The 14,263-nt window shown below is 39.5% G+C and overlaps 2 protein-coding genes across 4 annotated transcripts in view; one reads left to right on the top strand and one right to left on the bottom strand.

The window, feature by feature from the left end:
- The window catches only part of LOC126262553 (uncharacterized), a 371,380-nt gene that overhangs the window by 64,993 nt on the left and 292,124 nt on the right, over positions 1-14,263 (top strand). The window contains exon 2 of one of the 2 annotated variants that reach the window (XR_007546741.1): positions 11,092-11,173. The exons of the other annotated variant lie outside the window; for it this stretch is intronic. The gene's annotated coding sequence lies outside the window, so the exon portion shown is untranslated. Of the gene's footprint in view, positions 1-11,091; positions 11,174-14,263 lie in introns of those variants that run through there. 2 annotated transcript variants of the gene reach the window in all.
- LOC126262550 (tRNA (adenine(37)-N6)-methyltransferase) overlaps positions 6,102-14,263 on the bottom strand; it is a 104,455-nt gene continuing 96,293 nt past the window's right edge. For both annotated transcript variants that reach the window (XM_049959241.1, XM_049959240.1), the window contains 2 exons: positions 9,771-9,966; positions 6,102-6,879 (listed from right to left, as the gene is read on the bottom strand). In XM_049959241.1, the coding sequence (XP_049815198.1) occupies positions 6,507-6,879; positions 9,771-9,966 (569 nt within the window). In that variant the 3' untranslated portion in view covers positions 6,102-6,506. The remainder of the gene's footprint in view (positions 6,880-9,770; positions 9,967-14,263) is intronic.

A 14,263-nucleotide genomic window follows, 5' to 3' on the forward strand; every position in this document is an offset into this window, starting at 1 on the left:
TGTAGAACATGGGATTCTGAGATGCTTTGCAATACTCATTTTCTGTTCACTAGGACTTATTTGCACTTCTTCAATTACGTTTACTTTCTCCTGCACGGAAAGACATCATCTTCGGTGATGAACTCATTTTAGCATGTACGAAAACTCTAAACTACACTAAAAAAATTGAGTACACTCTTTGCAAAAACACTCCTAGTTTCATTCAGTGCACTCTTCGCCTGCTAACACTACCATCAAGAGCCATTGGTATGTATTGTGTGACTATTGGACTGCGGGCTGCATTCCCCTTCCTTAGAGCCCCGCTGCACAATGCCATTGAGAACCGCTACTCTGCAGTGCTCATTCATTCACATGGCGAAGCGCATCATGCCCCCACTGAGAACATGTGTAGCTGTTGCTGTGAGCAACTTTGACCCTGTCACTACTGCTGCTGTTTTCCCTGGTGTCTTGTGGCAACTGCTCATAAGTGGCTACCCGCTGCTTGGCCGGTCAATAGCACCCCCAAGTGGCATCATGTGAAGGCCACTGCCGAGAGCAATGTTGCCCCAAATTATGCAACCCGAAACCAGTTGCCACAAGGTCAACAACGACAGTGTCGCCAAGTGTACTGTAGCTAAGGCCCACAATAATAACTTTTACTTTGCATGCAGACTGAAAACTAACAATCACTGGCCACACCATATACGAAACACTTCGAGATGATTTCTTGGTGTTTCGAATGTATAAGGGCAACAAAAATAACTGTGAAGGAGTAAAAAAATAGCACAAAAGTCTGAAAGTGTATAAATCGAAAACATGAAAGTGGGGTAACTTTGCATGCAAAATCAAAAACGTGTACAGTATACAACGCACAAGTGCAAAAACATAGAGCTGAGAAATGTATAAATGCAGTTTCACTGTATACCCATACCAAAGATGTGACATATGTAAATGGTGGAACACTGCTTCTAAGTTATACTGCTCTGCATTTAAGTATGGGCCTAGTACGCAGTTTCAGTATGTCATTAGGTTCATATCAGCTGTCTTGTACAATACTTACTTCTCCAGTCAACCTTAATCTGTGGCTAAAGCTTTCATTGGCATCTCTCTCTTGCATGGATAATGTAAAAGTTAGTGACGCACTGATACTACTGGAGGAGTGGGAGAGTGGTAATAATAGATGAAAGTTTTCTATTGATTCAATATACAAGATTTGACTGCTCAGCTTTCCAGCAAAAGTTTTAATCTTAAATTGAAAAGGAGAGGATGTAAGGCTTTGTTCACTAATCCTGATCACTTTTTTTAATGTTAAGTTTCCAGGGCACTTTCTTCATGACTAAGTTAAATGTGTAGAAATTATATAATAACTGACTAAAAAGGACCCACTTTGCTTAGTCCTTTGTTACAATTGTTTTCCATATTGATTAAAAAAATGTTTAATTAATCATCTCTGTCATATAGCATGTAACATATTCAAAGTATATTGCTATGAACTACATTTGGCATTTTCCTTTTTGATGCAAAGACAAATAAGTTTTGTAGTGTCCAACACATGAATGCACTACATGTAACTGTCTGCACAAGAAACAAAATTCTTTAAATTCACTCCACAGTAATCGAGTGTTTGTCCTTGTGCTTTGTTGATACTTATACAGAATGTTAGTCCTACCAGAAATTGGAGCTTTTTAAAGTAGAATGGTATGCGAGTCAAAATGAGTGGGCCTCATAGTCTGAATACTGACTTGCCTTTTTCTTTTCCGGTTAATATTTCTACATCTATGGCGATGTTTAGGAGCTTTTTTGAATAGGTTTACAATACACTGAGTAAATTTAGGAGTTCTGCTGGGAAGTTTACACTTTTGTTTTGGTTCATCATCATATAAATGGATTTAAATCTTCTTTCTTCCCATTTTGTATTCACTGGTTTCTTTCTCGAACTATATCATTTTTGTTGCCAAAATTGTTCATTCACACAACCACTCTTTGTTCGTATAATTTCTCTCTATACTGTTATTCTGAAGTTGTTTCTACATCGTTATAACATTGCCAACTCATTGGTTTTGATGAAATGTGCATTAATGTGATATGTGGCAATTCCAACTTTTATTCTAAAAAATTTGTGACTATTTTACAATATTCAAAATCATTCAGTAGCATTCAAGAATATTTGTAAAATCTCAAGACCATTACAGCATAACCTTGAATTTTCTGAGACAAAAGATGTCCTGATGACCACCGCTATGGGATGGTGACCATTTCAAATACGTATCTCCACACCACACCACACCACACAATCATTATGGTGCACAATGGAGGAACCAAGGGTAGCATCAGACACACAAATCATTGTGCAGTGGGTGGTTTAGCACATATCATCAACTTTACAGACAAACACTGATTCAGCTGCTTCACTGGCCTTCGAAAATACACTTACCAGTAACCGTATTTCTTCACTGTGTTTATGGGAATATGTTGTACCACTTCTGTACCCCCCTGGCATCTAATGGTAGTCTACTGCGCCAGCTGTAGTTTGTGTTTGTTGTGAAATATAGCTTTCAGGGTCTTAGGAAGTATACATACCATCAAATCATGTTGTTGTGAAGACCCTTCGGATAGTCTGCTTACCCCTAAAATAGTTTCTCTACGAGACATGTAAAGTAAATGTACCACAAAATTACTGTCTTTTTTGGAAGCATATTTACTCCAAACTTAGTGCTTTTACACAGTTTTTGGAAACATGTCTTACCACCTCTGGATGTGCCTGACACTACAGCAGGTACATAAAAACTGTTACAATGATCAGTTTCTGTTTTTTCAAGAGTTGAATACTGTTGTCACTTCTGAAACCCTGGACTTATTGCTTCATTTCTATAGTGGCTTGTATCAGCTCATTTCTTATTATGTGACAAATGAAGTTTCTAGGATTGTTTTCACATTTTGGTAAGTAAAATATAAAAACACAAACAATGTTTTTTTTTATTTTATTTCTTCACGTGTAATTGACAACACAACAGCTCACAAAAGGCCTATGGGAGACAGCTACACCCTCACAGTTTTCGATTGTAAATGACAATAATAAAGTTAATCAAAAAATAAATACAGTTAACTGATCACAATTTTAATATGAATAGAGGGAAAAAAATGCCCTTGCTGAAATGCGGAAAAAAAGGCACCCACAAAAGGCTTGAGGTTTGCATAGAGTCAGTTAGTACTGCATATTGTATGCAAAAGACACGACCTAGTATTTTCCCTAGCTTTTCTCTACATCCATCATATGAGACTCTTTATCATCAGGCAGGTTATTGAGCAAAAGTTGCCTGCACATGCCCACACAATCTCTCTAGATATAGCTGGAAGGACGTGTTGTGATACCAATTTACTACTACTTCTCCTCTGAGCTAAATATGCTCCTCTGAAACCACAGTTATCCTTTCATCTGTATATTTTCTCCCATTCAATGTCATATCTACTTTCCTGTCCCCTGTCTTTTAGTCTTGAGAAATATCTTGTCTATTTCAATAACACTTACAATTCATCTAAACACAAAGATGATGTGACTTACCGAATGAAAGTGCTGGCAGGTCGATAGACACACAAACAAACACAAACATACACACAAAATTCAAGCTTTCGCAACAAACGGTTGCTTCATCAGGAAAGAGGGAAGGAGAGGGAGGGCGAAAGGATGTGGGTTTTAAGGGAGAGGGTAAGGAGTCATTCCAATCCCGGGAGTGGAAAGACTTACCTTAGGGGAAAAAAGGACAGGTATATATACACACACACACACACACACATCCGCACATACACAGACACAAGCAGACATTGGCCTTTACAAATGTCTCCTTGTGTGTGTGTGTGTGTGTGTGTGTGTGTGTGTGTGTGTGTGTGTGTGTGTGTGTGTGTATACCTGTCCTTTTTTCCCCCTAAGGTAAGTCTTTCCGCTCCCGGGATTGGAATGACTCCTTACCCTCTCCCTTAAAACCCACATCCTTTCGTCTTTCCCTCTCCTTCCCTCTTTCCTGATGAAGCAACCGTTTGTTGCGAAAGCTTGAATTTATGTTTGTGTGTCTATCGACCTGCCAGCACTTTCGTTCGGTAAGTCACATCATATTTGTTTTTAGATATATTTTTCCCACGTGGAATGTTTCCCTCTATTATATTCATATCATTAATTTGAACACTTACAATTCAATTATTTATAACAGACAGATAGAGGACGTATTGAGCAGTGCGCACACGCACGCACACACACACACACACACACACACACACCTACATACATACAATGTGTATCAGTGCACTGAGACCCAACTGAGGTGAATAGTAGCCTTGGCTGAAGTGGGAGGTGTGGGATGGATAAGGGGTAAGGCTAGCAGGGTATGGAAGGAGAAAGTTGATTTAGTGCTGCCTGTGGGAGTGGACAAGAACTCAGCAGAGACAGGATAGTAGGATCCTAGGTGCAGCACTGAGAGGCTGTGCTGAGAAAGGGGACAAGTGAAGCAAAGAAGAGGAAAAGTCCACTGAGGGGATAGAAGGTGTGTGTGTGAGGCTGGAGTGGGAGCAAAGTAGGGTAAAAAGGTAAGTGGACAGGGAATAGCAAAGGTAGAGGCTGCGAGAGGAGCATATGGGAATGAAAGATATGTAGCACAAGAGTTTCCACCTATGCAATTCAGAAAAGCTGGTATGGGGAAGAATTCAGATGGCACAGGCTGTGAAGCAGTTGAAGTAAACCACTCTGTTGCACTTCACGCTCAGCAATTGGTTGGTATGGATGCCTCTTGTCCACATTTTTGCAGTGACCATTAAGGACAGCATGTTAGTGGTCATGCTCATGCAGGATGTTGCACAGTGGTTGCATCTAAGTTGATATACTACATGGCTACTTTCACAGGTGGCCCTGTCTTTAATGGAGTAAGAAATGCTTGTGAAGGGGGTTGTGGAAGCAAGTATAGAACAGGTCTTCATCCAAATGTTTTACAGATGAGTGGAATAGGTATGGACAAGGATATTTCATAATTGGGTGGGTGGTAGAATACCATGATGTGAGGTGGTGGAAAGGATAGTACAGAGGATACTTCTCATTTCTGTATATGACAAGAGATAGTCGAATCCCTAGGGAGATGTGTGATTCAGTTGCTCCAATCCTGGTTAGTAGCAAGTCACAAAGGAGGGACCCCTTTTCGCTGGTCTGTGGGTATATGGCAGATGGTTTGTGACTGGGGGACAAGATATGGGAGTCTGTTTCTGGACAAGGTGGGAAGGATAATTTCCGTCTGTGAAGGCAACAGCGAGGTCCTCGGCATATCTGGAGAGGGGTCATTCATAACTGCAGATGCGGCGAACAGGAGTAGCTGTGCTGTGTGGAAGGGACTCCTCGGTGTGGATTGAGTATCAGCTGTCAAAATAGAAGTATTGTTAGTGGTTGGTACATTTGATGTGGAGAAAGACTCTGAAGGAGCCATCCATGAAGTGGAGGTCAATATCAATGTAGGTGGCTTGCTGGGCTGAGGAGGACCAGATGACGTGACTGGGAGCTAAATTTTTGAGGTTCTAAAAGAATGAAGATGAGGATGCTCAATCCAGTTACTCCAACCTGTATCTTCCAGTGTGTGTGTGTGTGTGTGTGTGTGTGTGTGTGTGTGTGTGTGTATTTTTTGTGACAGCCCATGTCCATGTTCATGGGTGTAATTGGCTATTCTCATTTGTTTTGTATGAAATTAATCCTGAATTTTTGCATATGTACATGCATGTTAGGGCACACTTGTAATTTTTTATCCATTCAGTGTAGGTGACTGTATGGTTTTTTCAAAACTTAATTAACATATATGTATACTTTCGTGCTAAAAATTTCTTCCCGATAGTAATACAGCTGCAAGCAAGTGAAAATGTAACAAATTTATATACTTACAACACACATTCGTACAGTAATTTGTTAGGTACCTGGTCAGCTCAGATTTATCAGCTCAGCTGTGGAGTTGATAAGGAGAATGGAAGGACAAAATACACATACTCTATATATTACACTTACACTATACTAAAGGCAGTAGTTAGCCTTTACAAGATATGTCATATACTTAATTCATGATGAGCAAATGCACATCTATATTTAAAACGAAAAGAAATAATTGCATAATCAACATATTTAATATTTATCTGATTCCATAATCTTTTTACATAGTTTACAACAGTGCCGTATTTTTACAGAAGTGCAAAGTTCTTACGCCTTTGAAGATAATCTTCAATAATAAATTAAAAGTCCAACTACTTCATTAAATTTGTGTCTGTACCGCAGAAGCACAACAGCAATGTTGTTGTGTTTGGCAAATACATGGCATTCCACAGTGAAGGTCAAATCGGCACACATGTGCAACAATACTCTTAAAACACAATTGCCCAGGCTGCTTACCAGAAAACAATATAAGAAAGAGCTCTGTAGTCAATAGGAAGCACAATTCAGTTTAAACTAATGAGTTACATTGCACCTGTACAGCCTTTTCACATCTTGTCCAATCAGAAGAAGATAGTGTCTATTCTGAGGTTGTGCCATGTAAACTGCATTGCCATTCGAGATGGCCACATTCACACATTTTCCCTGCTGGACGCACCTGGAAAACATTCACTGTATGCGCTGAATCATCAAATTTACAACTCACATGGAGATCTGCTATAAGGAAAGTGTAGAATTGGCTTCCCCAACGCCGACGTAGATACACAGAGCGAGGATCCTCCCGCAGCACTGCTGCAATCGTTTCTGCTGTGGCTCCTGTCCCATCAGAACCAGTTTCTGCTGCTAAGCTCTCCAACTGAGCACGGGCTCTTTCACTGAAAGCTACGTTCAGTTCTGGAGTTGGTGAATGGGTGACCCACTGTGGAACACGCACTACATCCCTTGCAGCCATCCTTGAAACAGATACACAGGGGAAAAAAAGATACTTGAATATTTCCATTAATCAGTGATACATGGCGGCAGGAGGGGGGAGGTGGCGATAGGGGGAGGGGGCGATAGGGGGAGGGGAGAGGAAGATGGCGAGAGGGGGAGGGAGTGGGGCAAGAGGAGGAGGGGAGAGGGAGCGAGAAGGCAAGAGGGAGAGGGAGCGAGAAGGCAAGAGGGGAAGGGGAGGGGGAGCGAGAAGGCAAGAGGGGAAGGGGAGGGGGAGCGAGAAGGCAAGAGGGGAAGGGGAGGGGGAGCGAGAAGGCAAGAGGGGAAGGGGAGGGGGAGCGAGAAGGCAAGAGGGGAAGGGGAGGGGGAGCGAGAATGCAAGAGGGGAAAGGGAGGGGGAGCGAGAAGGCAAGAGGGGAAGGGGAGGGGGAGCGAAAAGGCAAGAGGGGAAGGGGTGGGAGGGAAGGGATGAGAAGTGGACGGGGAGAGGAGAAGGGGGATAGGGAGAGAGGAAGGGTGGGAGTGGAGAAGGGGAAGAGAGGGGGGGAGAGGAGGCTGTAAGGGAAAGGGTGAAGGAGGGGGCAGATGGAGATGAGAGGGAGATGGCAGAGAGAATGAGGAAGAGTGGGAGAGGGTAGGAAGGAGGGAGCGAGGGAGAGAAGAAGTGGGGTGAGAAAGAGAGAGGGGGAGAGAGGGAGAGGGAGTGTTCAATGCAGGCACAATCACGTAAACAACAATCGGTAAGGCATGCTGAAGGCTCGGTTGCAGACTAACCAACTACGATTGGTTATGATGCATTTTTAAAAAATCTTAATGCCAACACCTGAGTCCTTCACAACCTGTCTTCCTTTCTAATCATTCTCAATTAATATCTTCTTTCTTCTCCAACGAAGGAAATTTTAAGTTACAAAAGTTACTTATAGCTGATCCTAATTTGTAAGTGTCTAATGTCAGCCCTTGGAAATTCACCTCTTGAAGATAAATATTTGCCAGAAAATTTGTATTCTTTTCATACACACTTGCATACCTAAAACATGAGGTGACCAATTACATGAATAGCAATGAATAAACAAATATTTTTAGGGGAAAAAATAAGAATTTCATATATTTTTGAATGAATTTAATACGCCCTAAGTGCATTCACAAAGCACACCTTTTAATATAATCATATGTTGTAGGGAACAAGTCATCACTCTGGTGGTTCACATCACGACTGGTGCATATGAATATGGTAAGTACAGTGATTGTCAGGATTTTGGATCTGGATGTTGCACTGCATAAGAAGTAGTAGTTAATAGGATAAAGGAAACTTATCTCCAGAGCCCTAAAACAATGAGTACAAGAGGCAGCAGAGCACTGAACGTACCTAAAACTACATTATGACATGTGTTATGTAGACAGCAGAAGGTGAAATCATGTTGTTTATAACTTGACACAGCTTTAGCAGGTAATTACAAAAGCCTATGGTTAAAATGTAGCACCACGCTGCAAGACCATCTGTAAGAAGATTGATTCAGTGACACTAGTTTTTAGTGATGAAGCAACCTGTCATGCAGGTGCAAAGCTGAATGAAACATTCACTACAGAGGAGCAGAAAATCTGCAGTGTTTTGTGGAACATGTGTGACTCCTGCAAAGTGAATGTTATGTGCTACAGTGAAGATGAAACTCTTCTTCACCGAACAGATAGTGCCAGGAGCTGTCAGACCTGGACAAGCTTAAGGAATGGCTGTAATGATTTTACACCACAACAGAATAGTGCAGCACCATAGAGATGACAAAGTGTTTTTTAAACATATGCCACAGCAATGCATTGGACACAGGACAGCTGGTGGTCAAATGTTTTTAACCTGGTCGCCATGTTCGCCAGACCCAGTATTGCTATATCTTCATGTGATCATAAGTTAAATATCAAGTCTATCTGTCCTGGAACTGAAGCAGCACATCCAAGCTGCCTTCCTCAACGTCGCTGTTGACATGGTGCATGTGAGGGAAGATACTGACTATTGCATAAATGTCAAATGGCAATGAATGGTACATACTGAACATTTGTGGAAAAACAGCCTTTCTAAACCTATTTAAAAAGCTTCATGAATTACAATGCACAATAAAATAAAATTAATATACAACATCAACTGCACTCTTTTTATGATTTCTTTGCAATTCTGAAAATCATTTAAAACAGCCCAGAACTTGCAAAATAATTACATCCCAAGATAATTACACCCACTGATGGAAAGTTCAGCCTACTGTCATTGCTGATTTTTCAAAAACATAACAGTTGTGTGTTGTGAACAGTGATTGCCTCACTAATGACAGTGATAAATTTTTGTTTACATCAAGATGGAAATCGTCAAATTTGATAGCTGAATTGCAGACTGTAAGACAATGGTGTAGCATTTAGAATCTTTTCTAATAGATTCAAAATCAGAAAAATATTTGCACTAATGAAAATACTGCAAACACCTGCATTAATATGATTAATATGGCACTGTGCCAGTTTTGAAGGGAAAACTCTACCACTGTTTAAGCACTGCAGCATTTCGTTCTGCTGATGGTGAAGAGGAACCAAATCTGCATCTGTGACGTTCAGGAGAAAACTGTGGAGATGATGAGCTGACCATACTATGAAATTAGGAATACACACACTCAAGCTATTCCACGATACGCATCAAATCATTGTACACTGGATTTTGAAAATGGTTCTGATGGCTTTTGTAATTGTGAGTTACAGACATAGGAAAACTACCAGTGTGGAATGTTCAGTGACTTGCATGAAACTGACAGATTACTGGCAGCAAACCACAAAGCCCATGAAAAAGGTCAGTTGTGTTTTTGGCATAGAAACTATATGAGATCAGTAATACCCCAACCAAAATAATCACAGTGCTTTGAACTGTGTGTTTGTTTACCTGCCAGCTGATTGAGAAGAATCTGCTGTTTCTTCTTCTCCATCTGGAGCCTCTCTCTCTCCCATTCGTGCCGTGGGAGCTGGAGCAGTTACCCCCTCTGCTACCATACGTTCAGTGTGTGACGGGAACACAACTGAAATACTGTCTGCAGCTCCTTCTGGTACCATTAACGATGTATCTGCTTCACTTTCACAGCCTAAAACAAGCAAAAGGTGCTTAATAAAAATGGTTAACAGGGACTACATATATATTCTGAATGAAAGGGGTTTACCAACATAAAAAAAAGGGAAAAGAAGTTTCAATGACTCATGCTAATGACATGCTAATGACATACGTAAGACTTGTTAAATACTTGTACAATGAACTCTGACTATAATGACAATTTCGAGGGTAAATCAATTTACTCGTAAAAAAAGGCTTTTATTATTATACAGACTTCATAATGTTTCATATTTGTTAATTAAATGTTGAAAGTATTAACTATGAAATGTAATTCTGTGGAAAATTACATAACTGCAGTAATGTTGCAGCTGTCTTCAGTTAGAGATTGCGCTCCATGTCAGGCTATCCTATACACGTTTCTTCATCACAGCAATCTGCACTTATTCAGACTGCTTACAGTTGTCTGATCTTGCTTCCTCTCTACAATTTTTATCCCCACACTCAGTAACATAGTTATATATTCCTTGATGGTTCATGATGTGCCTGGTCAGTCAACCCCTTATTTTAGCAGAGTTGTACAATATTACTGCTTGCTCTATGTATAGATTGAGTAACTCAGATGACAGGCTACAACTCTGTCATACTCAGTTCTCTATTACTGCATCCCTTTCCCATGTTCTGCAGTACTGTTTGACATTAACTCCAAATAAATAAATAAGAAATAGGCGTGAATTTGTAAGCAACTATCTGACAAATGAGAAGAGTGGGGTAAAATACTGCCCTAGAAAGATAAACACACAGACATTACTCCATCTGAAAGTTTTATTGAAGTGTACACACTATTAATGAGTAAAAATCTGATTCTAACATTAAAATGCACTTTCATTCTAGCTCTACGATATATTGCATTATTAAGGGGCTCCGGAAAGGCTCAAAATCATGAAAAGTTCAATTTTTACTTTTTTGCGTTGTCTGAATCTGCAGACTATTACCTTTTAATAGATATATAATTTATTCAATTCCGAAGACTACAAATATTTTTAATTTTTTTTTTTTTTTTTTTTTTTTTTTTTTAAATGTGTTCTACATCGGCGTGACCCACTGTGGCGCTGTTAAACTGCTGTCAAATGGTGTTATTATTAACGTCCGTGTTCATCAGGTACATTTTAGTGATGTGAGATAAAGTATGTGTTGTGGCTAACCTGTGATGGTTCAATATATATCGCTGGTGTGATTGTCGATTGTTTCATGTTTATTTACTCTGTCGTTATCTCGAAAATATTCGTAATTAATTCTGTTTCTTGAGTCTCTGTTTTGTTGAAGTATAAAAATGAGTAAAAGTAAAGTTATTAGAAATCCTCTGAAGGCTTTTAAGAAAAGGAGAAATGTTGGAAAGCCAAAGGTATGTGTTATTACTGTAAACAATAAACACGATGAAAATCCCCAACATAGATTGTGTCCCAAAGAAGAAGACAGTTGGTGTAAATATAACAAAGGATTGCTAACTGGTGAAGTGTACACTCATAAGCATAGTCTGCCTCATGCAATAATGGAGGTGATAAAACCTATTTTCAGAGACTTAGCAGCACCTGAACTGTTGAAAAAGTGTATTCACGGAAAAACTCAAAACCCCAATGAAAGTGTAAATAGTGTTATATGGTCGAGAATCCCCAAGACTGTATTTGTTGGAATAGAAACACTTCACTTTGGTGTGTATGATGCTGTTACGACTTTCAATGATGGCAACATTGTACGGTGCAAGGTATTTAGAAATATGGGAATGAAGATAGGTTCTAACATGGTACGAGTGATGCTTGCTTTAGACAAGGAACGCCTTCGGGCTGCAGACAGGGCTGTAAAGAGTCTAGAAATACAAGCAAGAGTAAACAGGAGGAGGAACAAGAGGAAGCTGGAGGAGGAGTTTGCAGAGGATGAAGATAATCCATCCTATGGACCTGGAATGCACTAAAAAGTTAATCCAATCTTTGTCGCTCAATTCCCAAAACTTTTATTTTCTCATACTAATTACATGTTTTCTAAGGATCTTCCAAACATATTTGTTTCTAACTTTCAGTAAATGTTACACAGTACCTTCTGCATAATTTAACACAGCCTTTTTCCAAAAAACTGTATATTTTTGAATATATAAATAAAAAATTGCAAAAAAATGTTGTGAATTTTCATTACAATTGAAAAAAATCATCTTTAATAACTGAACTAAAATTTTGTAAAATCCCTGTGTTAAGTTGTATCCCATATTCCAATAAATAATCTGTAAAAAGTTCAACTTCCTACCTCAAATACTTTGTGAGGAAACATGTAATTTATAAGCGTTATTTTAACATTGCAAGTATAGGGCGTTCCGGAGCCCCTTAAAGAAACAATACATGCAGATTAAGCATAATTTTTTTTTACTTTCCATTTTACAATCTGCATTTACTTATGAAACTTCATTATTGTAGCTTATGGTACTAACTGTTTACTCAGCAGTAAAAAAAGGCTATCTAATGTAAATTCACTAAAAAGCTCAGATACATAAAGGGCTACATTTTACACAATATACTGAGATGCTTCATGCAAGGGAATGTCTTCTACTGATATAAGCACACCATCCTGTGTCAACTACTTTAAGTTCTTGCTTTAGCTCCACTTTCTTCAGTTTGTTTATTTAACTTCCTTCACTAGGTATTCTTCAGTGTGATTTTAAAAAAGAGTAAAACTAGTGCCTATTCTGCAGAAGATGAGAGAGCACTTAATTGATTAACTAAGTCAGAGATAATCTTTAACAATGGCGTGGCAGTCTCTTTTTTTATGCTTATCATTGTACAACAAATTGGTAGTTACATTTGTTGTAGAAATGTAGCTTTCTCCTTTTGTTGTTCAGTTCAGGGGCTTGGGTTATAAAAGACGTGCACAACATGTGATTATCAATGCAGCTTACTGCAACAGGGCTTAAGACAGTTTCCTACACACATTTATAATCTTCCTCTTCAAAAAGCTGGTCCAAAAGTAACCTTTCAAGCGTCTTAAGTGTATACATCCTCCATAAGTTTCTGTTGCAAATGAGAGAAACCTTTTTGCTGTATATGTTTTATCATACTCAGAAATCGAATCAAATTTCAGGTTTTAGAGCATATTTGCAATTGATAAATAATATTTCAAACTTCTTACATGTAATCTTTTAAGTTTCTTGAAAATGTATGTCTTAAAATAATGTCAACATGCTAGAGTAAGGTTTCTCAGCGACAATCAATTTTGGCACACAACAATTTCATTCGAAGTAGTGAAATTATGAGACAGAAGAGCTGGTCAGTTTTTACCCTCAGGAGCAAAATTCTTAGTACTGCTAACATACACCTATAAAGGTACAAGGAATTGTACTAGCTTTCAGAACTATTAGAGGGATAAGAGAAAAGAGGGATAAGCTGGGGAAGGTTAAAAAGTAAGGGCAGGTCACTCAGACCCAAGGACAAGAGACCCACCAATTGTGAGGACAAGAAGAGAGAAAGATGAAGCGGAGGTGTCAGAGAGAAGGTCCCATATTGTACACTGGTAAGTAGTGTGCCAGCTTCAGTCCAGGGATGATGAGGAAGTGGGATACATGTAGTGCTTACTATTACCATCTGGTCAGATCAACAGCAAGGTGCAACCTAGTGTTCTCACCACACAAAGTCTGCCAGAGTACCTAGTAAATCTCTGACCCAATGTTGCCAATCCCTCATCATACAAGAGTGCAATGCTGATACCATTACAAAAGTCCCTTTACAAGTAGAAACAAATGACAACTGTTAGTTTATACATCGCCTGCAGTTCCAGGCAGAATCACACTTGTCATTCATATTGCATCATCATTCGTGCCAGTTTACATACAAACAGGTAGTGGTCATGGTAAGATGGCTCCAAAGCTTTACACAATTGGCTTCTGCACAGAAAGATGAGTTCTGTAGTGCCCAGGGCAGTGAAAACAAATGTGGATTGTTTGTTGTGGCACAAGGTCCCATATTCTTCCAGAGGTTCACAACAAATAGAGCTGTTGTGCAGACAAGTGACAGATGAAAAAACGAACTTACCTGGCAACTGCAGAGGCTTGCCATACACGAAGCTGCAGCGGATATAATCTGTTTTGTTAGCTAAAATGCTCTACCCAACTGCAAGTCAAGTCATACATACTCTCTGCTGTCTGATCTTGTACGGGTAAAACTTTTGGCCACCTTGTGAACTTGTCAGTCACCACCAGACAGTAGTAGAAATTGCGAGAAATAGGTAGCAGGCCGATGAGATGCTCTTGTAGGTGTGCAAAATTGTCTCTGGGGGTAACCAAGTTCTAGAGT

The sequence above is a fragment of the Schistocerca nitens genome, chromosome 6, assembly GCF_023898315.1.
Source record: "Schistocerca nitens isolate TAMUIC-IGC-003100 chromosome 6, iqSchNite1.1, whole genome shotgun sequence".
In the NCBI taxonomy this organism is placed as follows: Eukaryota; Metazoa; Arthropoda; class Insecta; order Orthoptera; family Acrididae; genus Schistocerca; species Schistocerca nitens.